Raw genomic sequence first — 21,181 nt, 5'->3', positions numbered from 1 at the left:
ATTGTTGTTCTTTGGTGCACCACTTCATTTTTGGCTTCATTTAATTTCAGCTGCTGTGTTTTTGCCATTCAGCTGCTGTTCAGTGTGGCAAATCCAAATTTGCATACAAATATAGGTGTATGTATATGCATGCATGTCCAATTTAGTGGAGGAAAAAAGTGAACATGGTTGAAAACATTTTTAATTGTGATGGTGCTGAGTAGAGAGAGTTCCAACAGGTGTGAAGTTTGCTTGAAAGGACTTTAAATATTCTTAGATACTGGTAGAAGTGCTTGAATTGGTAGTTTGTCCCTCTCTGAACCCTTTGGCGTGCGGTAGCAGAGACTAGGTTGTATGCAAGTAGGCATAACGGGGAGCTTTGGGTTTTGGGAGCATTTTAGTGACAAAGAAGGATGCTGTGCTGCTGAGAGATAACTGAAATTAAATCTCCCCAGTTAGCCATGAAAAGTGATTCAGTATTGGAAATACGTGCATCTTTATTCTTCTCCCAAGGGGACCAGAGATTGAATTCTCCCACTCATTCAGTCCTCATTCCTTCTGAGCTGGACTTTCACAAAGAGCTGGTCACAAACTTTTTAGTTTTAATCATGAGGTTGACTGGTCCACCTGGGACTCGGCTGAAACTGTAAATGCATGTCATGCAACACCCCAGAGTCATCACGTGAAAATGGTTTGGGACGGTTGCCAACCCAGGCTGAATTTGAACTGGTGACCCACCCTCCACATTATATTCCCAGTATCATCCATCATGTAAGTCTGATGTTGAAATCTGGCTTTTCCAGAGGTACTTTTAGCATACTAAATGTGCTTCCAAAGTCCTGTGGTTTGCCTCTGGGTTTCAGCCATTCAAAACACTGGCATGTTCTTTGTTCATTCTGAATGCGGGTGGGGATGGACTTGCCTAACAGCAAGTTAGAGAAGAGACTGCATAACTTTTAGCTAAACCATTCTGTTTTGTTTCCTTTTGTCTTTCAACAGGATCCAACAGCTGCATCTATTTCGGACAGAGATTGTGATACGAGGGAGGGAGAGACTGTAGCCATGAACTATAAGCCGTCCCCACTTCAAGTGAAATTAGGTGAGTCTGCTGATGGAAAGTGAAAAGGCTGAATCCAAGGTCTGAAATACAATGAGGTACTCATGGGATCGTATGCAGATCTCCACATATGTGGCTGAGCAAGCCAGCTTGGATCAAACAACTCTCAGAGCAGTTTTATCATTGCGATTCTGCTGCTAAGGGAACTGACCTACAAACATGTAAGGACCCTGTACCTTGGGCTGTGGTAGAGGAAGAAAGCTATTCCTTGAAAGGAAGACATAGTTTTTTTAACCCACAGATTTTTATCAAGCTAAGATCAAGGCTTGGCCAGATAAAGAATGTAGATAATATAGAGGGACTGTAAAAAAGGAGAGAAGACAGAATAACTGCAAACAAAAGGGAAGGGATCAGAGACTTGGGCCACTATCAGAAAAAGATAGAGCTGTGTTACTATGAGATGGAGGACTTGTAGGTCTGTAAAGGTTCACATACCTCATTCTACTTCTGAGCAGTATTTTTTAAGTCCTGGAAGCAGAATCATCCAGTGAGCACAATACACTGCTTCCTTGCAAGGCTAACGCTTACAGGAGGACAGCAGTCCATACATGGCTGTTCTGCCTCCAAAACCTGGGCCACTATTTTGCCACAGAGCCTCAAGAACCTGATGAAGGAACAGTGTGCTTTTTGCTTAGAATGTGGATATAAAATAGAATCTTAAATCTGAAAAATTTTGCAGTGGGATCAGGAAGCAGTCCCCTGGTTGTCCTTCACATCAGTACAAATGACATTGAGAGGATGCTGCTGGAGCTTATTGAGGGTGACTGTGCCATGTTGGGAAGGCTTTGAAAGAAGTGGCTGCTTCTCAGGAAAAGGCAGGGAGCAGCACTATGTGTTATTGACAGCACCAGTCACAGTTTGGTTAAGGATTGTCACTGCCAGCATACCGTATGCCACCAGGATCCTTTTTTACTGCCAAGAGAGTTCTGTAATGTTCTTAGAATGATAATTACTACTGCAATAGTTGTTTTAGGTAATTTAACATCAAGAATCAAGTTGGAGAGCAATTGATTCTATTATTGGTAAGTCTGAGATAGTCTTGCATTTGTAGGCAGTAAAAATACCCTCCAGAGATTTGCTGACATGACTTGGCTTTAGTGATGAGGACATTATAGGTGATCTGATCATGGGAAATAGATTTGGATTCAGAGTTAACAAGTTCAACCATGCAAATTAAATGAAAAAGTAATTTGAGGTAGATCTCTTAAGTGTTTAAGCAAAGCCAGTAGTTTGAGAAACCCAGGAACTTAAAACACATCAGATTATGTTTTTTGAGAGGGAGAAATTATCAGATGAAAGGACATTGCTAATGGAGTGTTTATTAATGACTTTGACATAAAATGCATGAATCTGCAAAGAAAATTTAGTCATAGCATATTTGGGAGACAAAAGTACAACAAAGACTATGAAATACCACAGAGGAAACATGAAAACTGGAATAATAGAAATGAGAAAAATATGACAGTCTGATGTAAACTGGAATTTAGCAACTGGAGGTGACTAAGAGGAAGCCTGTTACATTAGCTGAATGCAAGACAACTGATTATTACAATGGCCTAATACATGAAAATATGCCACAGTTACATAGCTTACCATATTTTTCCCAAGATCAAATACAACGGAATGATTAGTCTTTCTTCCAGAACTTCTGCTTTTCCACACAGGGAAGATTTTATTTCACTTATCCACTGCTGAATGCTGCTATTCATCAATAGAGAGGTAAAAGGAGGTATTGGAAGAGTCTGAACACTTTTTGCTGTAGATAGAGGTGTAGTATTGCCAGGACCTCATTTCCAGTAGTGATCCTGCCTGGTTTACCCTCAATGCAGACCACTATATACTCATAGAATCATAGAATAGTTAGGGTTGGAAAGGACCTTAAGATCACCCACTTCCAACCCCCCTGCCATGGGCAGGGGCACCTCACACTAAACCATGTCACCCAAGGCTCTGTCCAACCTGGCCTTGAAGACCACCAGGGGTGGAGCATTCACAACTTCCCTGGGCAACCCATTTCAGTGCCTCAGCACCCTTACAGTAAAGAACTTCTTCCATATATCCAATCTAAACTTCCCCTGTTTAAGTCTTAACCCGTTACCCCTTGTCCTGTCACTACAGTCCCTAGTGACAAGTCCCTCTCCAGCATCCTTGTAGTCCCCCTTCAGACACTGGAAGGCTTCTCTGAGGTCTCCACACAGCCTTCTCTTCTCCAGGCTTCTCATGAAGGTAATAGTGGGAGAAACCTACATGGTTAAGAGGAATTGTCTTGCAAGGCTGCCAAATATCATCTTGTCTTGTCTCCAGAGAGAAATCTGCTCAAACATCTCCCTCTCTGCCTGTGGAGACAGCATGTCTCTATAATTAGGTGAACACATATCTAGTAGCATTTGGACTGACACTCTACTCTTAGCCGTACTCAGATAAACTCTGAATTACCTGTGGCAAAATGAGACTGACGGTATTGTCGGTAGCCAGTGTAGCGTGCTTTTAATCCACATCAGCTCTTGCTGCTGTTATTCTTAAAATCTGCCCAGCCTTTACAATTTGCGAGCAGTTTAATGGCTCACATCTCCTAGCTCTGGCCCCTGTTCCTCCAACTAGACTTTTTTGTCTCTTCTGCATTAAACTTCTCAGGATTTGGGTTGGTTTTTTAATCTCTTTAAAGCTAGAAAAAGTTAAAATAATACATAAATGTTTGATAGCTTAACTGGCGGAGCCATTGTTTGGGATGGTAGCAACTAGGGTTTTAATCCTATTGTGGATTTTCCATATGGGTAGTGGCATTTTTCACTGTTAAATCAGAATCAATTGTTCAAATGTCAAATGCTCGGATGGAAGGTTGATAAATGTCATTTTTCAGTCCATGAAGATTCATATATAAATCTGTCACATGTGCTTGCTGGAAGCTTGGTTCAAGTGAGCTCAGTTAAATACCAACCCAGCATGAATACAGCTTTTGCTTCCAGAGGCTGCAGTGATTGAAGTGTGACAGAAGGAATTTCCTGTGCTGCATGCATGGAACACAGATTCATCCTACTGCTCGAATGGTCTTTTCCTCTGTTGTTTCTCCCCCTCTGAATAAATACATTTGGCCATGTGTTTGCTTTGGGGGTCAGTTAGATACAAGAAAAACTTTGCAGGTGACATAGTTCTAGTGAATTCCTAAGGATTACACCTGGGTTATAAATGAACCAGTAAAACATTCAGCTTGCTGCTGGGAACACAACAAAAAAGAGGAAAGCTTCACACTAAGTGGAAATAACATCTCCCAGTTCGTGTAGTTTATCATCCTAAACCTTTATTGATATTATGTCCATATTAATTATGTATTTCTTACTTTTCTAACACTCCCATTTCATCTTTCTGTCAGGAACTGCTTCTTTCTGTCTTTAAAATCACTTGATAAGGAGGGTCCTGGCACAGGCGAGAGAAGGAGGGAAGTCTGGGTATACATTAGTGCTTAGTGTGGATGTCTCCAGCACATCCTTATTAGGAGGCATGTCCAGATGGAGCATATACCACAAGCTTTGTGAAAACAGAAGAGAGTTGTGATAAGGCGAGATGTAGGAACAGAATAATCCCCAAGTGTAAGTCTCAGGGGCACCATATCCACCAGAAAGCAATGGATCCTCCTGGGATCCCCAGGAGATGAGATATTATTTTAATGAAGCTTATGCCATCTGTTTTTCTATTTTGCATTTTTAATTTCTCTTCCCTGTGCTGAAATCCCCATGCAGACTGTCTGTCTGTCTTATCCAGCAATCAGTGACGTTACAGATTATGTTAAAACAGAATGGGCAATGTGCCAATTGGTTGGAGTGCTGCAGAACAAGCTACGGTGGCGATGAGGGTTTGTGGCAGTGGCATTTTCATCACACCAGGAACTTGGCTGTAAACCCTAACTACCGTTTTGTTCCCCTCCAAGCTTAGATCTCATGCTGGTACTTAGCTTGCCAAAAATACCAGAAAACACAGTGGCTGATTCTGGTCAACCCCATAAGGAGAAGCAAGTGTCATAAAGTTGCTTTTAGTGTCAGCTGCTGTGGATCAAGTATATATAATCAATCCACCAGCCTAACCAGGAAGTTTCCTTGCTTCAAGAGGCAGGAAGCTATTGTAACACTAACAGAGGAGAGCTATTTCACTAATTAATAGGGGTATGAACACATTCCTACTGCCAGCTGCATTGTAGGATGTTGCTTTTTTTCTCTAGGAGACATGGTGCAGGTCAGCCACAGCCCAACTACTACTGGGAAGGAAATTCTATTCACCAGGAGCCTCAACCTGTTGCAGGGGTGAGCGTAAAAGCCTCTTGAGTCACCCCAGTCTGGCCTTTTGGCTTTTTGTATAGCAAGAAGGGGATGAGAGCAAGTTAGTGGCCATGGTAGTGTCTGAGCCAAGCAGATGGCTCAGGGAGAGGTGAAGGAAGTCTTGTTATTCACTTAATCTCTTCTGCATCCAACCTGTAGCTGTGCCTGGGATTGCTCCGACCCAGGTGTAGGACCTTGCACTTGGCATGGTTAAACTTCATGAGGTTGGCATCAGCCCACCTCACAAGTGTGTCAAGGTCCCTCTGGATGGCATTCCTTCCCTCCAGGGTATCAACCGAACCACACAGCTTGGTGTCATTGGCAAACTTGCTGAGGGCGCACTCAATCCCACTGTCCATGTCAGCGACGAAGATGTTGAACAAGACCGGTCCCAACACCGATCCCTGGGGGACACCACTCATTACTGGTCTCCAGCTGGACATTGAGCCATTGACCACAACTCTTTGTGTGTGGCCATCCAGCCAGTTCTTTATCCACTGAGTGGTCCATCCATCAAATTGATGTCGCTCCAGTTTAGAGAGAAGGATGCCGTGTGGGACAGTGTAGAGCACTTTGTGCAAGTCCAGGTCGATTGACATCAACTTCTCTGCCCTGTCCATCACTTCTATAGCTCCGTCATAGAAGGCCACCAGATTGGTCAGGAAATGTAGCATGTTGTTCTCTGGCATGCTTGATTTGGACAAAACTGAGAATCTGATTTATGTCTGTGTCCTGTCTTGGTGGAGACTGAAGTGGACAGAGGAGATAATCAATTTAGAGACAGAGGCTGATGACAAATCTGTGGTATTAGCTTCTACCCTCCAGCCTGCTGCTGGAAAGTGGAGACTGAAGTGGACAGAGGAGAGAATTGTTTTAAAGACAGAGGCTGGTGACAAATCTATGGTGTTAGTTTCTACCTTCCAGCCTGCTGCTGTGTATTCATGGCAGATATTGAATTGCTGTACAATCAGGGAGGAGTAGTACTGGGAATATCATTCAATGAGCTGAGAACTACAAAGACCTCAGGGTTCAACATAACAAAATTGGTGCATTCATGGTTGAAACTTTACAGATGGTCTCTAATCCTGGTAAAGAACAGAATGCCTTTATCTCCCCATGTGGCTCATGAGACTGATCTTTCAGTTGATGTAGTTGTTTAACCCCTCTCCTAGGGTTGGGTGTGGGTTCAGAGATTGTTCTAAAGCATCTCCGTTGAAAAACTTAAACAGGTTCAAACTTGAACAGGGGAAGTTTAGATTGGATATAAGGAGGAAGTTCTTTACTGTAAGGGTGGTGAGGCACTGGAACGGGTTGCCCAAGGAAGCTGTGAATGCTCCATCCCTGGCAGTGTTCAAGGCCAGGCTGGACGAAACCTTGGGTGACATGGTTTAGTGTGAGGTGTCCCTGCTCATGGCAGAGGGGTTGGAACTGGATGATCTTAATGTCCGTTCCAGTCGTAACTGTTCTATTACTCTGTGGTAAAATCCACAAAGCACACAGCAGAGCATCCTATCCCAGAGCTGGTCAGAAGAATGCCTCGCTCAGAAATCCCATTCCAGGGCTGCTCTTGCAGCAGATCAAGATGAAAAAACTGGCACTGGGAGATGCAGCCCAACCCCCAGACTTCTAAACTTTTCACACAGAAGACAGAATAGTAAAGGGAGGTTGTAGGAGGCTGGACAAATCAATGCCATTAGTGTATCCTTGTCAGTACCTCAAGTGCTGGCTATTCCCAGTTGCGTTTCTATAACAAGGCGATTAATGCTAATTAGCTATAGCATCTGTTGTTTCTGGGAAGAAGCTCTGAAGGTAAATTAGGGATACGTTTTATAAAGAAGCTTCCACTCTTGAGCTGGGTCCCCAGGTTCCACCTCTGTTGACAAAACTGCAGATTTCCATACCCGTAACTGTTTACATGGCGACCTCAAGTGACATCATTACCTTAAGTGCACAGAGCCGTGTTCGTCCCCTAGGAGCACCCAGTTCCTTGAACACTGTCTGTATTTCGTACGGGGGGGAGGTGGATGGTAGTGTGGAAGCCAGAGTGCAGTGGCAGTGTAGCACTGCTATTGATTTTCTTCATGAAGGTGGAAGCATAGCCTACCACTCAGAGGCCTCCTGAGGCTTGGGAGGAATTTATTTAAACATTATTTCATGTGTTATTACTCTTCCCATTTATAATAGCAATTGTGTACGCAATTTATTGAAGCATCCTTCCTGTAGGGCATCTCCAGGGTCTTTTTGGAGGGGATGAGAGAATGAACAGTTGCATCACATTAAGGGCAGTAGAGCTGTCTGCGGACAGAACAGCAAAGATGAGGGCAGGAAAACAGTTGTGGCAGGCATATTATTGCAGGTCAGTTAGAGGAGAAATAGAAGGGCAGAAAGGAAGAGGCGTGTGAGACACTGTAGCTGACACAGACTTGGGTAAACAGTAAAGCCATTAAGAGAAACTGGAAGAGAGCAATTCACTGGAGTTCAGCAGAGTGCTCTGGGAAGGAGGGAGTATGTTAGTGGGTGAGACAGAAGGAAGGGAGGTGCCAGTCAGCAAATCCCAGGAGCAGAGCCTAAGTACATGAATATGAGCATGATGTGGCATGGTGTTCACCAAATGAGCGTGCTATTTCTGTCACTACAGTTTGCTTGGCACCTCAGCAGTATTTTACTGGTCTTTCCCATTTCTCCATCAGCATATGTGCACCTCTCCCATGACATGTTAGGGGGAACCCACAGACTTAGCAAGCCGGTAGACACACATCTTGTGTTGTACACATCACTCTTGGCTAATACACATTCAGATAAGAGGTCATGAGGGAGGAAGCTTTAAGTTAGCTGAATAATTTTGTTGGGCATTATAGACTTATAGAACAGTTAGGGTTGGAAAGGACCTTAAGATCATTTAGTTCCAACCCCCTGCCATGGGCAGGGACACCTCACACTAAGCCATGTCACCCAAGACTCCATCTGACCTGGCCTTGAACACTGCCAGAGATGGAGCATTCACAGCTTCCTTGGGCAACCCATTCCACTGGCTCACCACCCTCACAGTAAAGAGCTTCTGCCATATATCTAACCTGAGCTTCCCCTGTTTAAGTTTGAACCCAAACTTAAACTTATCTGGCCACCCTTTAGCCACTCCAGCTTTTTACAGTGCCTGCAAGTATGATGGTCCAGGAAAGAGCTAACCCTGAAGATCCACTTCTACACAAATTGTTTTACTTTGTAATGAGAATAGGCCAAAGCATCTGCTGTCTGAATGGGGTTTTTTGCCTGAAGCAGAAGACCAGGGCTCCAGATCACAGGTTTTCTTTGTCCTGACCCACCATAATATGCCACCTTTCATAGGAGAAGCAGCTCAGAGGTTGTGAGGCAAAACAAATAGAGTAGATTATTGAGATTCTCTGATAGAAGGAAGGAAAAATTCAGTAATTAAAGTAGTGATGAGAATAAAAACTACCTGGTCTAGCAAAGCCTAACCCCAGCAGGCAGCACCGCAGCAGTGATAGGTTGATGGTCTGTTCAGAAGTCTCATTATACTTTCATCATTGTTCTCTATCAAGTACTTAGAAAGCTGGTTTAAAGGAGAGTGATGACCAAAAGGTGATCTTCACCTTGTTCCTGAAATTAAAAAGTCTTAACACCAGCTGAGTTAACAAGTCTGCCTGCTCAGGTGTTGGCATCTTTGACAAAACAACACAGAAAATGGCACTAGTACTTTTTTCTGGCTTCTCAGAGCCCTGTGTCCTTAAATGTAGGTTCAGCCTGATCCTCTGGCCCACCGCAGGGGAATATTTCCCTGATTCTGAATTATGCAGGATTTACTATTTCTGTATTCCTTTTGATGTCTCCATAGGTAGATGAGTTTAGGCATTGCACTCAATGGAAGCAAACAGAGCCCAGTGTAATTAATGTAAACTGGCTCCAGAGCAGATCACAGCATCTGTGGACAGTATTGGATGATAATATTTTTTAATGTGTTTGATTCATTAATGATGAGCCTTAAATTGTACCTGGTGGTTAATTGAATTTGTTCTGACTGTTCAGTGACATGGGCTTGTCCTTTGTCTTTTCTGTGCTGCACACTCAGCTCTTAGCCAGGGAAGGTTACTGTCTGCTTATTGAGTGTTGGAGCTAAAGTGCTCCATCAGCAGATAAGGCTCTGTTAAATAGAAATAATACACAGAGTTTTGCTGGTATAGGAAGTTCACTGCAGTTCTTGTTTATCCACTATCCTTACATACAGAGCATGCTCACAGCACCCTGTTAAATGTCATGTTGCTTTTCTGAGATCTTAAAGGATCCTTTGGAGCTCAGAAAAACACATAAACCTGGGTGTGCCACAACAGGAGAGCAGAACAGATGAGGAGGTCCTCAATAGCATGTGTCCTGTCAGTATCAGGGTCCTGGTTAGGTGGGGGTACTGTTGTGGTCTTGGATGCAGAACTCAGCTGAGCATGACCAGAGAAACACCCAAGAAGCCCTTCTCCCTCTGAACCCAGGGACAGTCATGGCTCCAAGTATAGCTGACAGCATTACTGGCAGACAGAGCCCAATGTGCCAGGCCCAGCAAGTGATGCAGCTAAAGCATCACCTACATGGCCAAGCTCTTAATGTGGCAGTTAGGGAGATGTCCTACATGAAATGGTAAGGAGGAAGGATGGAAGCAGCAGTAACAAACTAAGCACAATTTTTGCCCAGTTAGTAACTGTCAGACTTCATCATATCCATCATTTTTGGTTCAGAAGCCTGGGGAGGAGCAATTCCCAAAAGCAGGGGACAGCACAGAAGAAACCACAAAGGTTTCATGGACTCAGCACTGACTGAAGCAGGTCATGCAGCAATATGGACCTATGCTGGGCACATGCAAAAGAGGCTGTTGCCTTGATTAGCAGACGTTAGAAGCAACTCTACTGCAAATTCATCTGTTCTCAGTATGTCAACTTGGGGTCAGGAATACCACCAGCCTCTTACACCAACCAAACAACTGCTTTATGGAGTTTCAGGACCAGGAATTAAGCTGCAGTGCAGGTGATGGGACTAGCTGTGCAAAGAGGCGTCTGGATCTGTGAGTCTTGGCTGGGATTAAGAGAGAGCTTTGCCTGTTCCCTGACAGTGGCTTCACTCCTGGCAGTGACAAGGTAGTAGCTTCTCCAGGGAAGACCACAGCCCATACTAGTCACTGCCTTTGGGCTCTGCTGTGTGCAGCACCTCTGGCACTTCTCCTCCTTATCTTTCAAACCTTAAACTTTCAGCATTTCTCTTTTTCTGTTCTGGTTGGCAGTCATTCTCTATAAAAAAGGTCACACCGAAGGAAAATAAAACTGGTTTTATAGATACCATATATTTACCAAGACAAGGTTTTATTTAAGAAGCTGTAAAGTCACAGCAGTAATTGAACAGACTAATCCCATTTCTCCAGTTGTTAAACATAACTATCATTCAAAAAGCTTTAATTACTGCTTGAATCGTGGCTGAAAAGCTTGTGCTGGGGGTAAGCATTTATTGCATCGTCATGGAAATGAGATGTCGTGGTCTGGTGCTGTGCAAAATAGCTGCAGTTTTGAATCTTCTTCCAGAAGGAGAATTGGGAATTGTTCATCAGATTTTAAAACATTTGAGCATTCCCCACAACCTTTTTCCAAACTGACCTAAAGAAAAAGCATGCCCCATAAACATTTGCATCCTCTCTCTGGGTCCAGTTACAAGGGGAGAGGAAGGGAAACAAGTACTTTCTTGGCAGGTAGATCTGAATCTTCATATATTTGCTCAAAGTATCATCTCCAGCTTCTCCTGTGTAGCCATTGCAATCCATTCATCTCTACCTCCAGCCTCAGCACAGTGTAAGTAGCAGATTCCTGTCCTCTCCACTCTGCTTTGCAAATTGCTCCTTTTCCAGGCTTCCTCCCACTTTCCGTATCAGTGAAGTCATCTATCATCCCCTCCCCTCCCTGTTCACTGCTTACCTTGAGAAGAGCTTGAAATGATTCAGCCTAAGCTGGTGCGAATGGGGAACTGTACTGTAGAGTACCACTGTTTATAGCACAATAAAGTAAATTCTCTATGGGGTTTTAAGGCAATTCTACTGTAAACCCAAAACTATCATGTTATGTTTGCTGTAACTTTGAGGTTTCTACCTTCTGCTCTAAATGCAAGACACTACCCAGTTTTTACAGGCAATCTACATGTTCTCTTCTTTGCTCCCTGCTATGAAATTGGTACAATCAAGTCAGCAATTACTGATGTCTTTTGGAGGAATGATGCAGTTCTCCTGCCCGGCACATGAGCCATGAGTAAACATGGCTATGAGAATGAAGTTTAATCACATCAGGTGTTTCAGAGCTGCAGGTTGTTGGCAGCCCCTTCACTGCAGTGCACCTCCTAAGTAACATCAGCCACTCCATTCCTGAAAACAGCCCCTCTATCCCCCATCATTACCCAGCCCAAAACTAAGAGCAGGTTTTCAGAACAGAAAGATTTCCTATGCTTTATTTTAAATACTGGTTGTTGGACTAAGGGCTTGAGAAAAGAGATGAATAGTACAAGTGAGACAATTGTACTTTGTATAAGTTCATCTGAGAAGCCGTCTTTGACATACTAAATAACACTGTGCTAAAAATATATCTTGAACAAGGCTAGCATATTTAATATTTAAAATGATGCTGTTGGCATGGGTAGTTTGAATCCAGAATAGAGGCCACTTAAATTAAGGGGTTTTTTTCAGGTTTTACTTACAATTTTCAAAGAAAAAACAAGTATCTTGGGCTTAAAAACTCCCTAGTAAACCCTAGCACTATTTTTTAACTGCTTGTAATTTCACTGAAAGAATACGTAATTGGTCACAAAATAGCTGTGCCTCTTTGAGCTCCTTATTTTCAGCCAGAACATGGATGATGCAAGTTAAATTCCTTTTTTCTGCCTGAATGCTTTAACCACCAAGACAAAATGTGGCTTTACACAGCCTCTGATCTGTGGGGCAGGGGGTGAAGCAAAATGTGAAAGCAAATCTTCAACATAGTTTTTTCTGTGCAGGCAGATGTTATGTTTCTAGTTCCTCTCAGCTCACATAGCTGACTCGCTTCTGCCTATGTGCAGAAGAGCTACAATACATGACAGTCCTTGAATCTGGCTTTAGGTTCTTTGGACAGTCCCTTGGGTATTTCTCTTCATGGAATGAGGATGACCAATAACACAAGGAGGTGATCTCAGCTCCTTTGTTACCAGCGTTCTTCTTTCTATCTGCAATTAAACATCCATGGGTACCTGCAAATTTCCACCTCCATAGAAAGCAGTGTCATGACTGCGTTAGAAAAAAGCTATGACTGCTTTGGGTCTTACTGCCTGGGTGAATTGAAGCATCCAGGGGGGCTACAGGGCATGCATCTGACCTAGAACCAGGCTGTAGTTCCTCTCCTTCAGGGCAGAAAGAGAAAGCAAAAAGGGCAGGAGTAAAGGAGGCAAAGACAGTGACTGCTGCCTGCATTTATCTGGTAATGACCATCAGATAGGAGATAATGAGGAGGGATGTAAAAAGCGTGTAAAAGCTTCGTGAGGCTTCATCTGTGCTAGTGAGAAATGATACCAGCATGCCTGATTTGGCAGTAAATTGCCTGTAGTATCTATTGGGTGCTTCATTCCCAACCTGTTCCTTTTCTCACCTTAATCACTATAAGAACATCCTTTTTCACCATGAGGACAGTCAAGCACTGGAAAACTTTTCCCAGGGAGGTAGTGGCATCTCCGTTCTTGAAGGTTTTGAAAACCTGACTGACTAAAGCTCAGAATCTGATCCCATAGCTCATCCTGCTTTGAGGAGGAAATTGGGCTGGAAAGGTCCTGAGGGCTCTTCAAATTGAAGTATCCTGTGAACTTATTCCAAGTTAGGACTGCAGTTATATAAATGTCATATACTTTCTACTTGCTACTGAAAAAGCCTGTCTAAGTCCTATCTAGTTATTCTCTTGAGTTCCCAACACAAGCATCGTAGGTAGTAATTTCCAGAGGTAAATTTAGGTAACCTGCATACATTTGCACAAAGCAGTCCTCTTCCATCAGCACTGGTATGCCCACTGGTAAACAAGAGAAACCCAATTGCTACTTGATTTTCACTCCATCAAAAATGTTCCTTCTCCTTAATTCACCCTCCTCGACTGTACAGTGATTGAATTTTAGAGTATATTAGAACTAATTTTCTCCTCTGCTTGTATCTCTGGTAAGGCTCCAGTGTACAGACAGAGAAATTTGTTCTTTTACAGACACGTTTCCGTACTTGCATTTCATCCATAGTTCTTGATGCTGAGAGCTCTTTTAATAGCGGGAAGCAGCTCATTTCTTATACCCTCTATGTCCTAGCAAAAGAAGGACATTCACAGAATGTACCGATGGAATATTACAAAGCAAAACCAAATTCCAGGTGGTTGTGCACATGTTTGTGTGAGGTGCAGCACAGGTGACAATCAAGCAGTCGCTAAGGCAGATGTACAACACCACCATTTCATAGGACAATTTGAGCTGGTCCTAGCATTGCTGATGTCTCAACCAGCCAATTGGAAAATGCACTTCAATCTTAGATTGGCAGAGGAGGTTATTTCTAGTGTGATCTGGGGCTTTTAGTGGACTTTGCAGGAAAAGATAATGACCTAGAGGCTGGCTATCAGAGACAGATCCCTGCCTGCTGCATGCCAACAATAATTACAAGAAAGAATCCTCCTGAATCCTCCCATCCCATGTTTTATTCTCATTTGCATCCATGTTTTTTTTTCTGTAGGGCAGGTGAATGAATGGATTTTAAGCAGAGAAAGTTAAGATCTATCCTGGAGAATGAGGTCCACCATTTTAATAACTTGAAAAACAGTGTTTTGATCTTCTTGTGAGGGTTTCAGGGCAAGAGTGGAGGCAGTGGGCAGATGTTCAAGATTGCTAAAGGTGTGTAGATTGCCTTGGGAAAAAATGTATACTGATGTGTCATCTGTAGCCAAGAAGAAATAAATTCTCTTTCATGGTCTTGGAGTTTGGAACAAAGAGGTGCTTATGAAAAGCTGTTTGTTACATCTAACAAGGTTATAGAACAATACTGAAACTTTTCAAAGGCAGGATACAACAATAAAGCAACTTGTCATAGACCAGCTCTATTATCCAGAGGCAGAATCACAGAATTGTGAAAAACTAAACAGAGGATATTTGAGGTTCTAAAAGTGAAGATTCGTGGGTCCTTTATCTCAACGAATTATCCACTCCAGCTTTCTGAGTACTCGTCATGCAGCTAGTGCTCAAAAGGGCCCTTAGCAATGGTTACCAACAGGGCTGTTGAAAAGCTGAGTGCTCTTGAGCTGTGTTCTGTGGTGGAAACGGGCTTATGTTAGGTGGAAGAAAAGCGTAAGTATTGGCATTTGTAAACAACTCCGCTGTAAAACCTGTTCTTTGGGGCAGTCCTTCAGAGCCCCTGTGATTACTGCATACAGATCCCTGTGCCTGTCCAGCAGAGCTGAAATCACCCAAGTGGCTTCAATTGGTAGCCTTTAAGTGATGGTCCTCAGGGATTTCCAGAGGGAGAGTGCCCCATGGGCACCATCTGCCCAGGCACTGCCTTTTCCTTTCTTCCTTCCCTTGGAGACTGCCAGATGTACCTGATAAACTCTCTCAGGGTGATGCCTTGCCAGGTCCCCAGCACCTTGCACTGTCACTGGTAGATGCTGGTTGACCTTTGTGAGGTCTATTGCAGACGATCAGGTTGTGGACCCAGTGGCGAATCCCAAGTATGATTTTTCACAAGGTCGAGCAAAATAAGCAGAGTGCATTTAACACTGCAAGTAAACTAAGAAAACCAGTCACTGTCCCAGTGCCCAGGGACAAAGTGTGGTAGATTTAACTCCCAAATTTACCTCTCTGTGTTACTGGAATTTGCTGTTGCAGAGCACCCTCATCAGCACAGAACCAGCAGGCGCATTTTGCTGGAATACTCATTTATTCCAGTTCACTGCTTTTAAGCATCAAATTGATGCATTTACAGAGAAAAGACTTTCTGCCCCTGGTTTCTGATACCGTCCTCTCCAGAGATATTTGTAAGAGCGATGGCTCTCCATGCCTTTCCCACATACACTGCTGCAGAGGTGACACTGTCAGAGCTGCTCTGACAGCTGTGTCACAGTGCGGTATGGAGAGGAGATGCAGCTTGCCTTCCCTTATATTTTACAGGACCTTGGAGACCTGGTAGGAAGAAAACTTGTTTCTGTCATTGGGGTGAGCCAATGTGATTTATGGCACCCGGGGAACAGATGCAGGGGATAGAAAAATGCTAGCTTGAATTGTTTTTCTGTCTCTCCTCATTTTTTATCCCTGTGAGCTCAAAGTCAGAACACATCCTCTCAATCAGATGGCTTTGCTGAGTTGTGTACTAGGTGATTGGGAAATGATTCCTCCTCTCATTCCCGCAGTGGACATGCTGCCCAAGGAGAGACTCAATTGAAGACAGCTCAGCAGGTCCTGTTGCCCCCAGATTTTGGCTTAAGTGCCATCCCTGGAAAGGACAAGGCAGTCTGTCCCTGGGATTCCTCCATATCTCCACTGGTGCTGAGCTGGAGAAAAGTTAAAGGTGTTTTATTTCCTGAAGCTTGGCATCACGTTTCTGTTCACCTTGCAAGCACAGCTGTTAGCAGCCACGAAGGCCTATTGAAAGCAGAGAGTATTTTCTGCCACCCTTTCCCTCTGTTCATGGCTTTTTCGAGTCCTTTTTGAGCACCAAAATGTGCGAACATCGATGGGGTGGAGGGACTATAAGGAAATCTGTTACAGCTATTCCTGTTTGGGTCTTAGCAAAAGCCAGGCTCTTTCCAGAATATTGTGCCTGAGAAAGAGGTTAGAGGCTTGAGATGAGTCACTGAATGTGTGTGTGTGTGTACACACCACGGCTCCTTCCTCCTCCCTGCGCTTGCTTGAACTTCTTGCCTTAAGGGAACCAGTATCTCATTCCCACTCCCAGTCTCTTGCAGATGCCCCAGCCCCTGTATTCCGGGAGTCTCTCATGTTGCTTCACACTGAATTTGTCTTCAGGACACACGATCCCATCACCCTCGTGTACTGTCCCCTGGGTAATTTGAGATACAGTGAGATCTAAAAGTTGCTAGTGCTTGTATGGAGAGAAATAATGAGGAAGAAGAGATGACAGTCGATACTAATAGCCCTGCGTCCAGTCGGTTGGCAATGGAAATCTGTGTTCTTGATTCAAAACAGATTATGAACAGGAAAATAAGTTTCTTTACAAAAATGCATAAGGGAGGGAAAAAAAAGAAACAACAAACACCACCAACAAAAAATAAACCAATAAAGCAAGCTTCTATCTCTGCAGAGGCTCTCTGAAACACTGCCATGCCTTAAGATAACAAACCCCTGCTCTTCATGTCTTTGGCTCTAAATCGGAGTCTATAGGGTTTTGTTCCTTGCACATCCCGCTGCCTGCTCCTTTGGCAGATGCGGGGTGTCCAGCCAGCATCTCCCCACTGCATCCCTCCCCTTCATCTCTGCAGTACCACTTGGCTGAAGGGCAGGTGGGTCATTTCTTACAAAGTCCTTTGAAAGGGATTGGAATTAGCACAGGCTCTGGCAAAGTTTTTTATGAGGGGAAAAAAAGCTAACCCTCACTCCACTTTTTCATCCTTAAGTTCAACCTACTTTCACTGTGCTTAAATATCTGTGTATACAAGTTAAGGCCTGTTGTAAGTCTTAAGTATTGAAAGATAATTCAATCTGAAGTTGGAACCAAGAGGTACATCACTGAAATACCCACCATTTTAGCTGTTTGTACTCCTTACGTGCAGTCTGTTTTCTGTCTTGATTTCCTCAGGCAAGGAACTACACATCTTCTATACACACTCACTAGTCCCTTAGCACTTACTGCAATAAAGCCTTGCTTGTTGACACCCGTAGGCTATTTCTCTTCTCTTTTATTCTACTCTTACAATTCTTTTGTTCCTGTCATCTCGCCTCCAGCTCCAGTTAGGTAGCCAAACAGGTAACTGTACAACAATAAGCCTTATGTTTGAATGCAGTAGGCAATTTAGCTCACAGATACATATGTGCCAAGTGAAGCTGAGGATGTGTACACTGTGGCCCAGCACTATCTTGACCCAGGCATGCAAGGGGCACAGAAATGATGATAGTTCTTGTAATTGCTTTTGCTTATCTCTTCCTTTTTCTCTTGGAAATGCTGTAGAAAATCCTCAGCTAATGGTCTTTCGATAAGCAAATCGAAGCTGGGATTTTTCCTCCCTTCAGTACATACAGCTGACCATTGAGGGGGGAGGTAAAAATATTAGTCTGCCAGGATTTCTGCCTCACTGGGTCATTTAGGAGAGTGGGTCAGAAAGGAGGGACTTGGCAGCTGCAGCATTTTCAGCAATCTCATTTGGTGTTACAGTGTTAAGAGCTGGCAGCTGGGAGGCAGAGTGGGAAACCTCCCCTGCCTGCTGTCTCCAGGAGGTGGGCTCATTTGCCAATCAGTGGTATCTCATCAGGCGTTTAGCTGCAGCAAGACAGGAAAGGGTAAGTCTGTGCAAGATTAAGAACAGGGTCTGACACTCAGAGTCCAGGGTATACCTGCCTCCCCTTTGCCTAGACTCTCTTTTATAGTCCCCCTAAAAGCAGTGTTAAACCTTGCCCAGGCCATCAGTGCTTTAGCAGCCAATCTCTCTCCCTGGGGCTGCCTCTGGTCCAGCAGTGAGCAGCGCTGGGGTGGCAGTGCCAGAACCACAACCCTGAATGTGCACACCAGCACCTGACAGCTTTTGTTAGCAAATCACTCCTAAATGCGCTGCCCTGACAAAGGGTAACAAAGATGTAAAATACATCAGCATTAAAATACTAAATCGTGTTTCAGTGGTTTTAGAGCTCCCTTTTAAGAGCTATCATCTTTACCTGTACAATACAGCTGCCTTCAGTGTGAGTCAGTTGTTCCCTGAGTCCCTGCCACTATAGCTGCTGCTCCTTTGACAGAGGCTTCAGCTCAGCAATGTGCACATCTGGTTTCCAGCTGTGGGGCTCTGCAGTTTGGGTTGACATCTCTCATCCCCCAGCCCTGCTTCCCCTCCTGCAGCAATCAAAGCAGATGCAGCCGATAACCTTGTCTTTCATGTTGTCTTTCAAGCCCTATTCTCAGGGGTTTCAGCAGGGACAAATTTTCCCTGGGCAGTCCTGTTTCCCTCTGGCATTTGGGGCATGGCTATGTTTTACCACCAGCCCCTTTGAGAGGTGGAAGGAAAAGGCAGCTGCCAAACACTCAGCCCTGCATCTGAAAGGAGAAGGACATTATGGAATGTAAAATAGCTGGCAACTGCATCATAGCATCCCTTCCACCAGCATCTACTGGCTAAGACTGACAGATAACAAACCTACCTGAGAAAGGAGACAGAGCATCCCTTGGGGATAGGAAAAGGTTTAATCGTTTAAGATAGATTTGCACTAATTGCTGAGCCCAGCTCTGATTTCTCTTCCAAAGCAGGGTCCTAGCTGGAGGAGAAAAGTGGCAACAACCTGCCCCCTCTGCTGAGACACCCTACAAGGAACAAATTGCAGCACGTGGTGGGCCCCATCCTTCAGAGCATGTGGCAAAGGACAGAGCCAGAGATGAAGCCATCAGCTTTCTCTAAACCCTTTGCAAAAAGAAAGAGGAAAGGAGTTCCTGTGCTTCCCTGGGGTGGGCCACCCACCCAAACCCAGATGAGAGCAGCATGGATATCAAAATAACAGCATAGGCTCTTTGAAACTGTACTTGTGAGGTCTGTGGCTGCCCTAGATAAGCCCTGCCTGCCTCTCTCCACGCTGTTTGGAGAGACTTTAGAAGAGAGGAGCAGGAGTCTTTGAGCCGCATGATGTGTAACAACCAGGCTGCAATGTCGAGCTGTCCCCGAGGGCCACCATGCCCCAGTGATGCCCCAGGTGCCTCCAAACAACTTTTGCAGGTACTGCTGCAGCAGGAGAGAGAATTGCCAGGATATGCTGTACACAGGGGCCCACAGAGATCCCTGATCCTGCTCCAAGAGAAAACGTATTAAATTAGGGACCACCATCCCTCTAAATAGAATTTCTGGCAACCTAATTAATGAAAGTTTAATCAGCAGATTGGTTAATCATAAACTTATTAAATAACTAATTGAGCTCTAAGGCTGTTCGTCACATTTCCCAGACAATGGCAGTCTCGCTAAGGGAGAGATCAGGTCATTAATCCTGTTAAGGGAGCAGGTTTGCTGTGCAGGATGGCTCTTTGGCTGAGCCACTGCTGATCCAAGTACCCAGAACTGGGCTGATAAATTGAATAGCAGGAAGAGGCACCCTGGGCTGTACATATCCTGTTCTCCCGTAGAGATTCATAATAAACAGGCAATTCATCTAGTGAAACAATGCCTGAAAGTCCTCTTGTGGGGAGCAGAGTTAATAGCACTCTTTCGTTCTGTTTTCCAGGGAAGAAAACAGTATGTATCTTACTGCAGAGCAGGGAGTTCTCAAATCATGGTGGGGTGAGGAATATGCATCCATTCACTGTGTTAACCAGCCTCATTGCCTTTCTCCGTCTGCTTTCATTTTACTCAATAGAAAATACAGAATTTCGTTTCAAATGCACAGGGTTGTAGAAACCCAGTGCAGCAGGTGATAAAGAAGAATGGATCAAATATATAACTTCTTGGTGCTAAATCAAAGCCAGAAACACAGCTGGGAGCATCAGCTGCAGTCCAGTTCCGGCAACAAGAATAATTCCAAGGGTTCTTTCCAAGCAGGAAGCTGGAGTCAGGAGCTGAGTCCCTTCCAAGCTCTTGGACTGCCTGTGGCATTAGCACTTCTGTCATTTGTTTTGGCTACTAGATGGGAACTCAACAAGTCATTGCAAACAGTGGTGTCTGCTGGCCAGTGAAAGCTTTCACAATTACACTGTGTTTCAAATGAACTAAATCTGTAGTTCTTATAGGCTATAAAACAGATGCTCTCTGCTGTAGATCAGTTACTTAATGTGCATTTAGACTCATGTAAGTGTGGACATTTGACTAAGTGCATGCAGTTCAGGCCTACTTACGTCAGGCTCTATTCAAGTGCTTATTATACAAATATGCACTATATGATGATCTCCTGAGTAACCAAAGGCTGTGAATATTCAGCTAAGCAAGTCTGTATTGTTACTCTCCTAAATATACACCCTACTTAACTACATGCCTCAATGACCTTAATGCTTCTTCACAGAACATCAGGACCCACAACAAATGTGATGTGTGTGCTAATATTAACTCTGTTCATCTGGCAGATTATGCCATTAGCATGTGATGCTTTAAATGATGAGAGCTATTTAAATGAAGAGAGTAAAATTGCAGATAATAGACATTCAGCAGGGTCCAGCAGATGGTTTTTACGTAAACCTCTGTTCAGTTGGGTAGAAATGGGGTATTTGCAGAAGTTTCTGTCTAGGTGAAATAACTTCATTGTCTCTCTCCCTTTAAAGTATGTTAATGGACAGAGTAGCTGAGCTTTATGAATTACATCTTGTAGAGTTCAGTTTATAAACTGAAACCTTTTAGCTGGGTTTGTCAGGATGCAAACACTTCCCCAGTTATCTAACTTTGTGCTTCTTGCTGGCAGGAAAAATATTCTTTGAAAAGTACATGAAAATACCAAATAAATCCCTTTCTGAAGGTAAATGTGAAAAATGAAAAAAAAAAAAAAAATTAAACTGATTTCATATATTCCAATTTGACAGTGATAAATGAAATCTTTATATGCAGTATTTTGCAGCCATTAGGAA

At 43.8% G+C, this 21,181-nt stretch overlaps 1 protein-coding gene across 3 annotated transcripts in view; it reads left to right on the top strand.

Moving 5' to 3' along the window:
• The window catches only part of FAM219A (family with sequence similarity 219 member A), an 87,595-nt gene that overhangs the window by 51,454 nt on the left and 14,960 nt on the right, over positions 1-21,181 (top strand). For all 3 annotated transcript variants that reach the window (XM_057413663.1, XM_057413662.1, XM_057413661.1), the window contains exon 2: positions 979-1,078. In XM_057413663.1, coding sequence (XP_057269646.1) covers positions 979-1,078 — 100 coding nt within the window. The remainder of the gene's footprint in view (positions 1-978; positions 1,079-21,181) is intronic.

This window comes from Pezoporus wallicus, unplaced genomic scaffold (genome assembly GCF_028554395.1).
Source record: "Pezoporus wallicus isolate ANWC-B61680 ecotype Strahan unplaced genomic scaffold, APGP_CSIRO_Pwel_v1 contig_8776, whole genome shotgun sequence".
Classification (NCBI taxonomy): Eukaryota; Metazoa; Chordata; class Aves; order Psittaciformes; family Psittacidae; genus Pezoporus; species Pezoporus wallicus.
The sequence above is the reverse complement of the archived record's forward strand: the minus strand, read 5'-3'. Positions and strand labels throughout refer to the sequence as shown.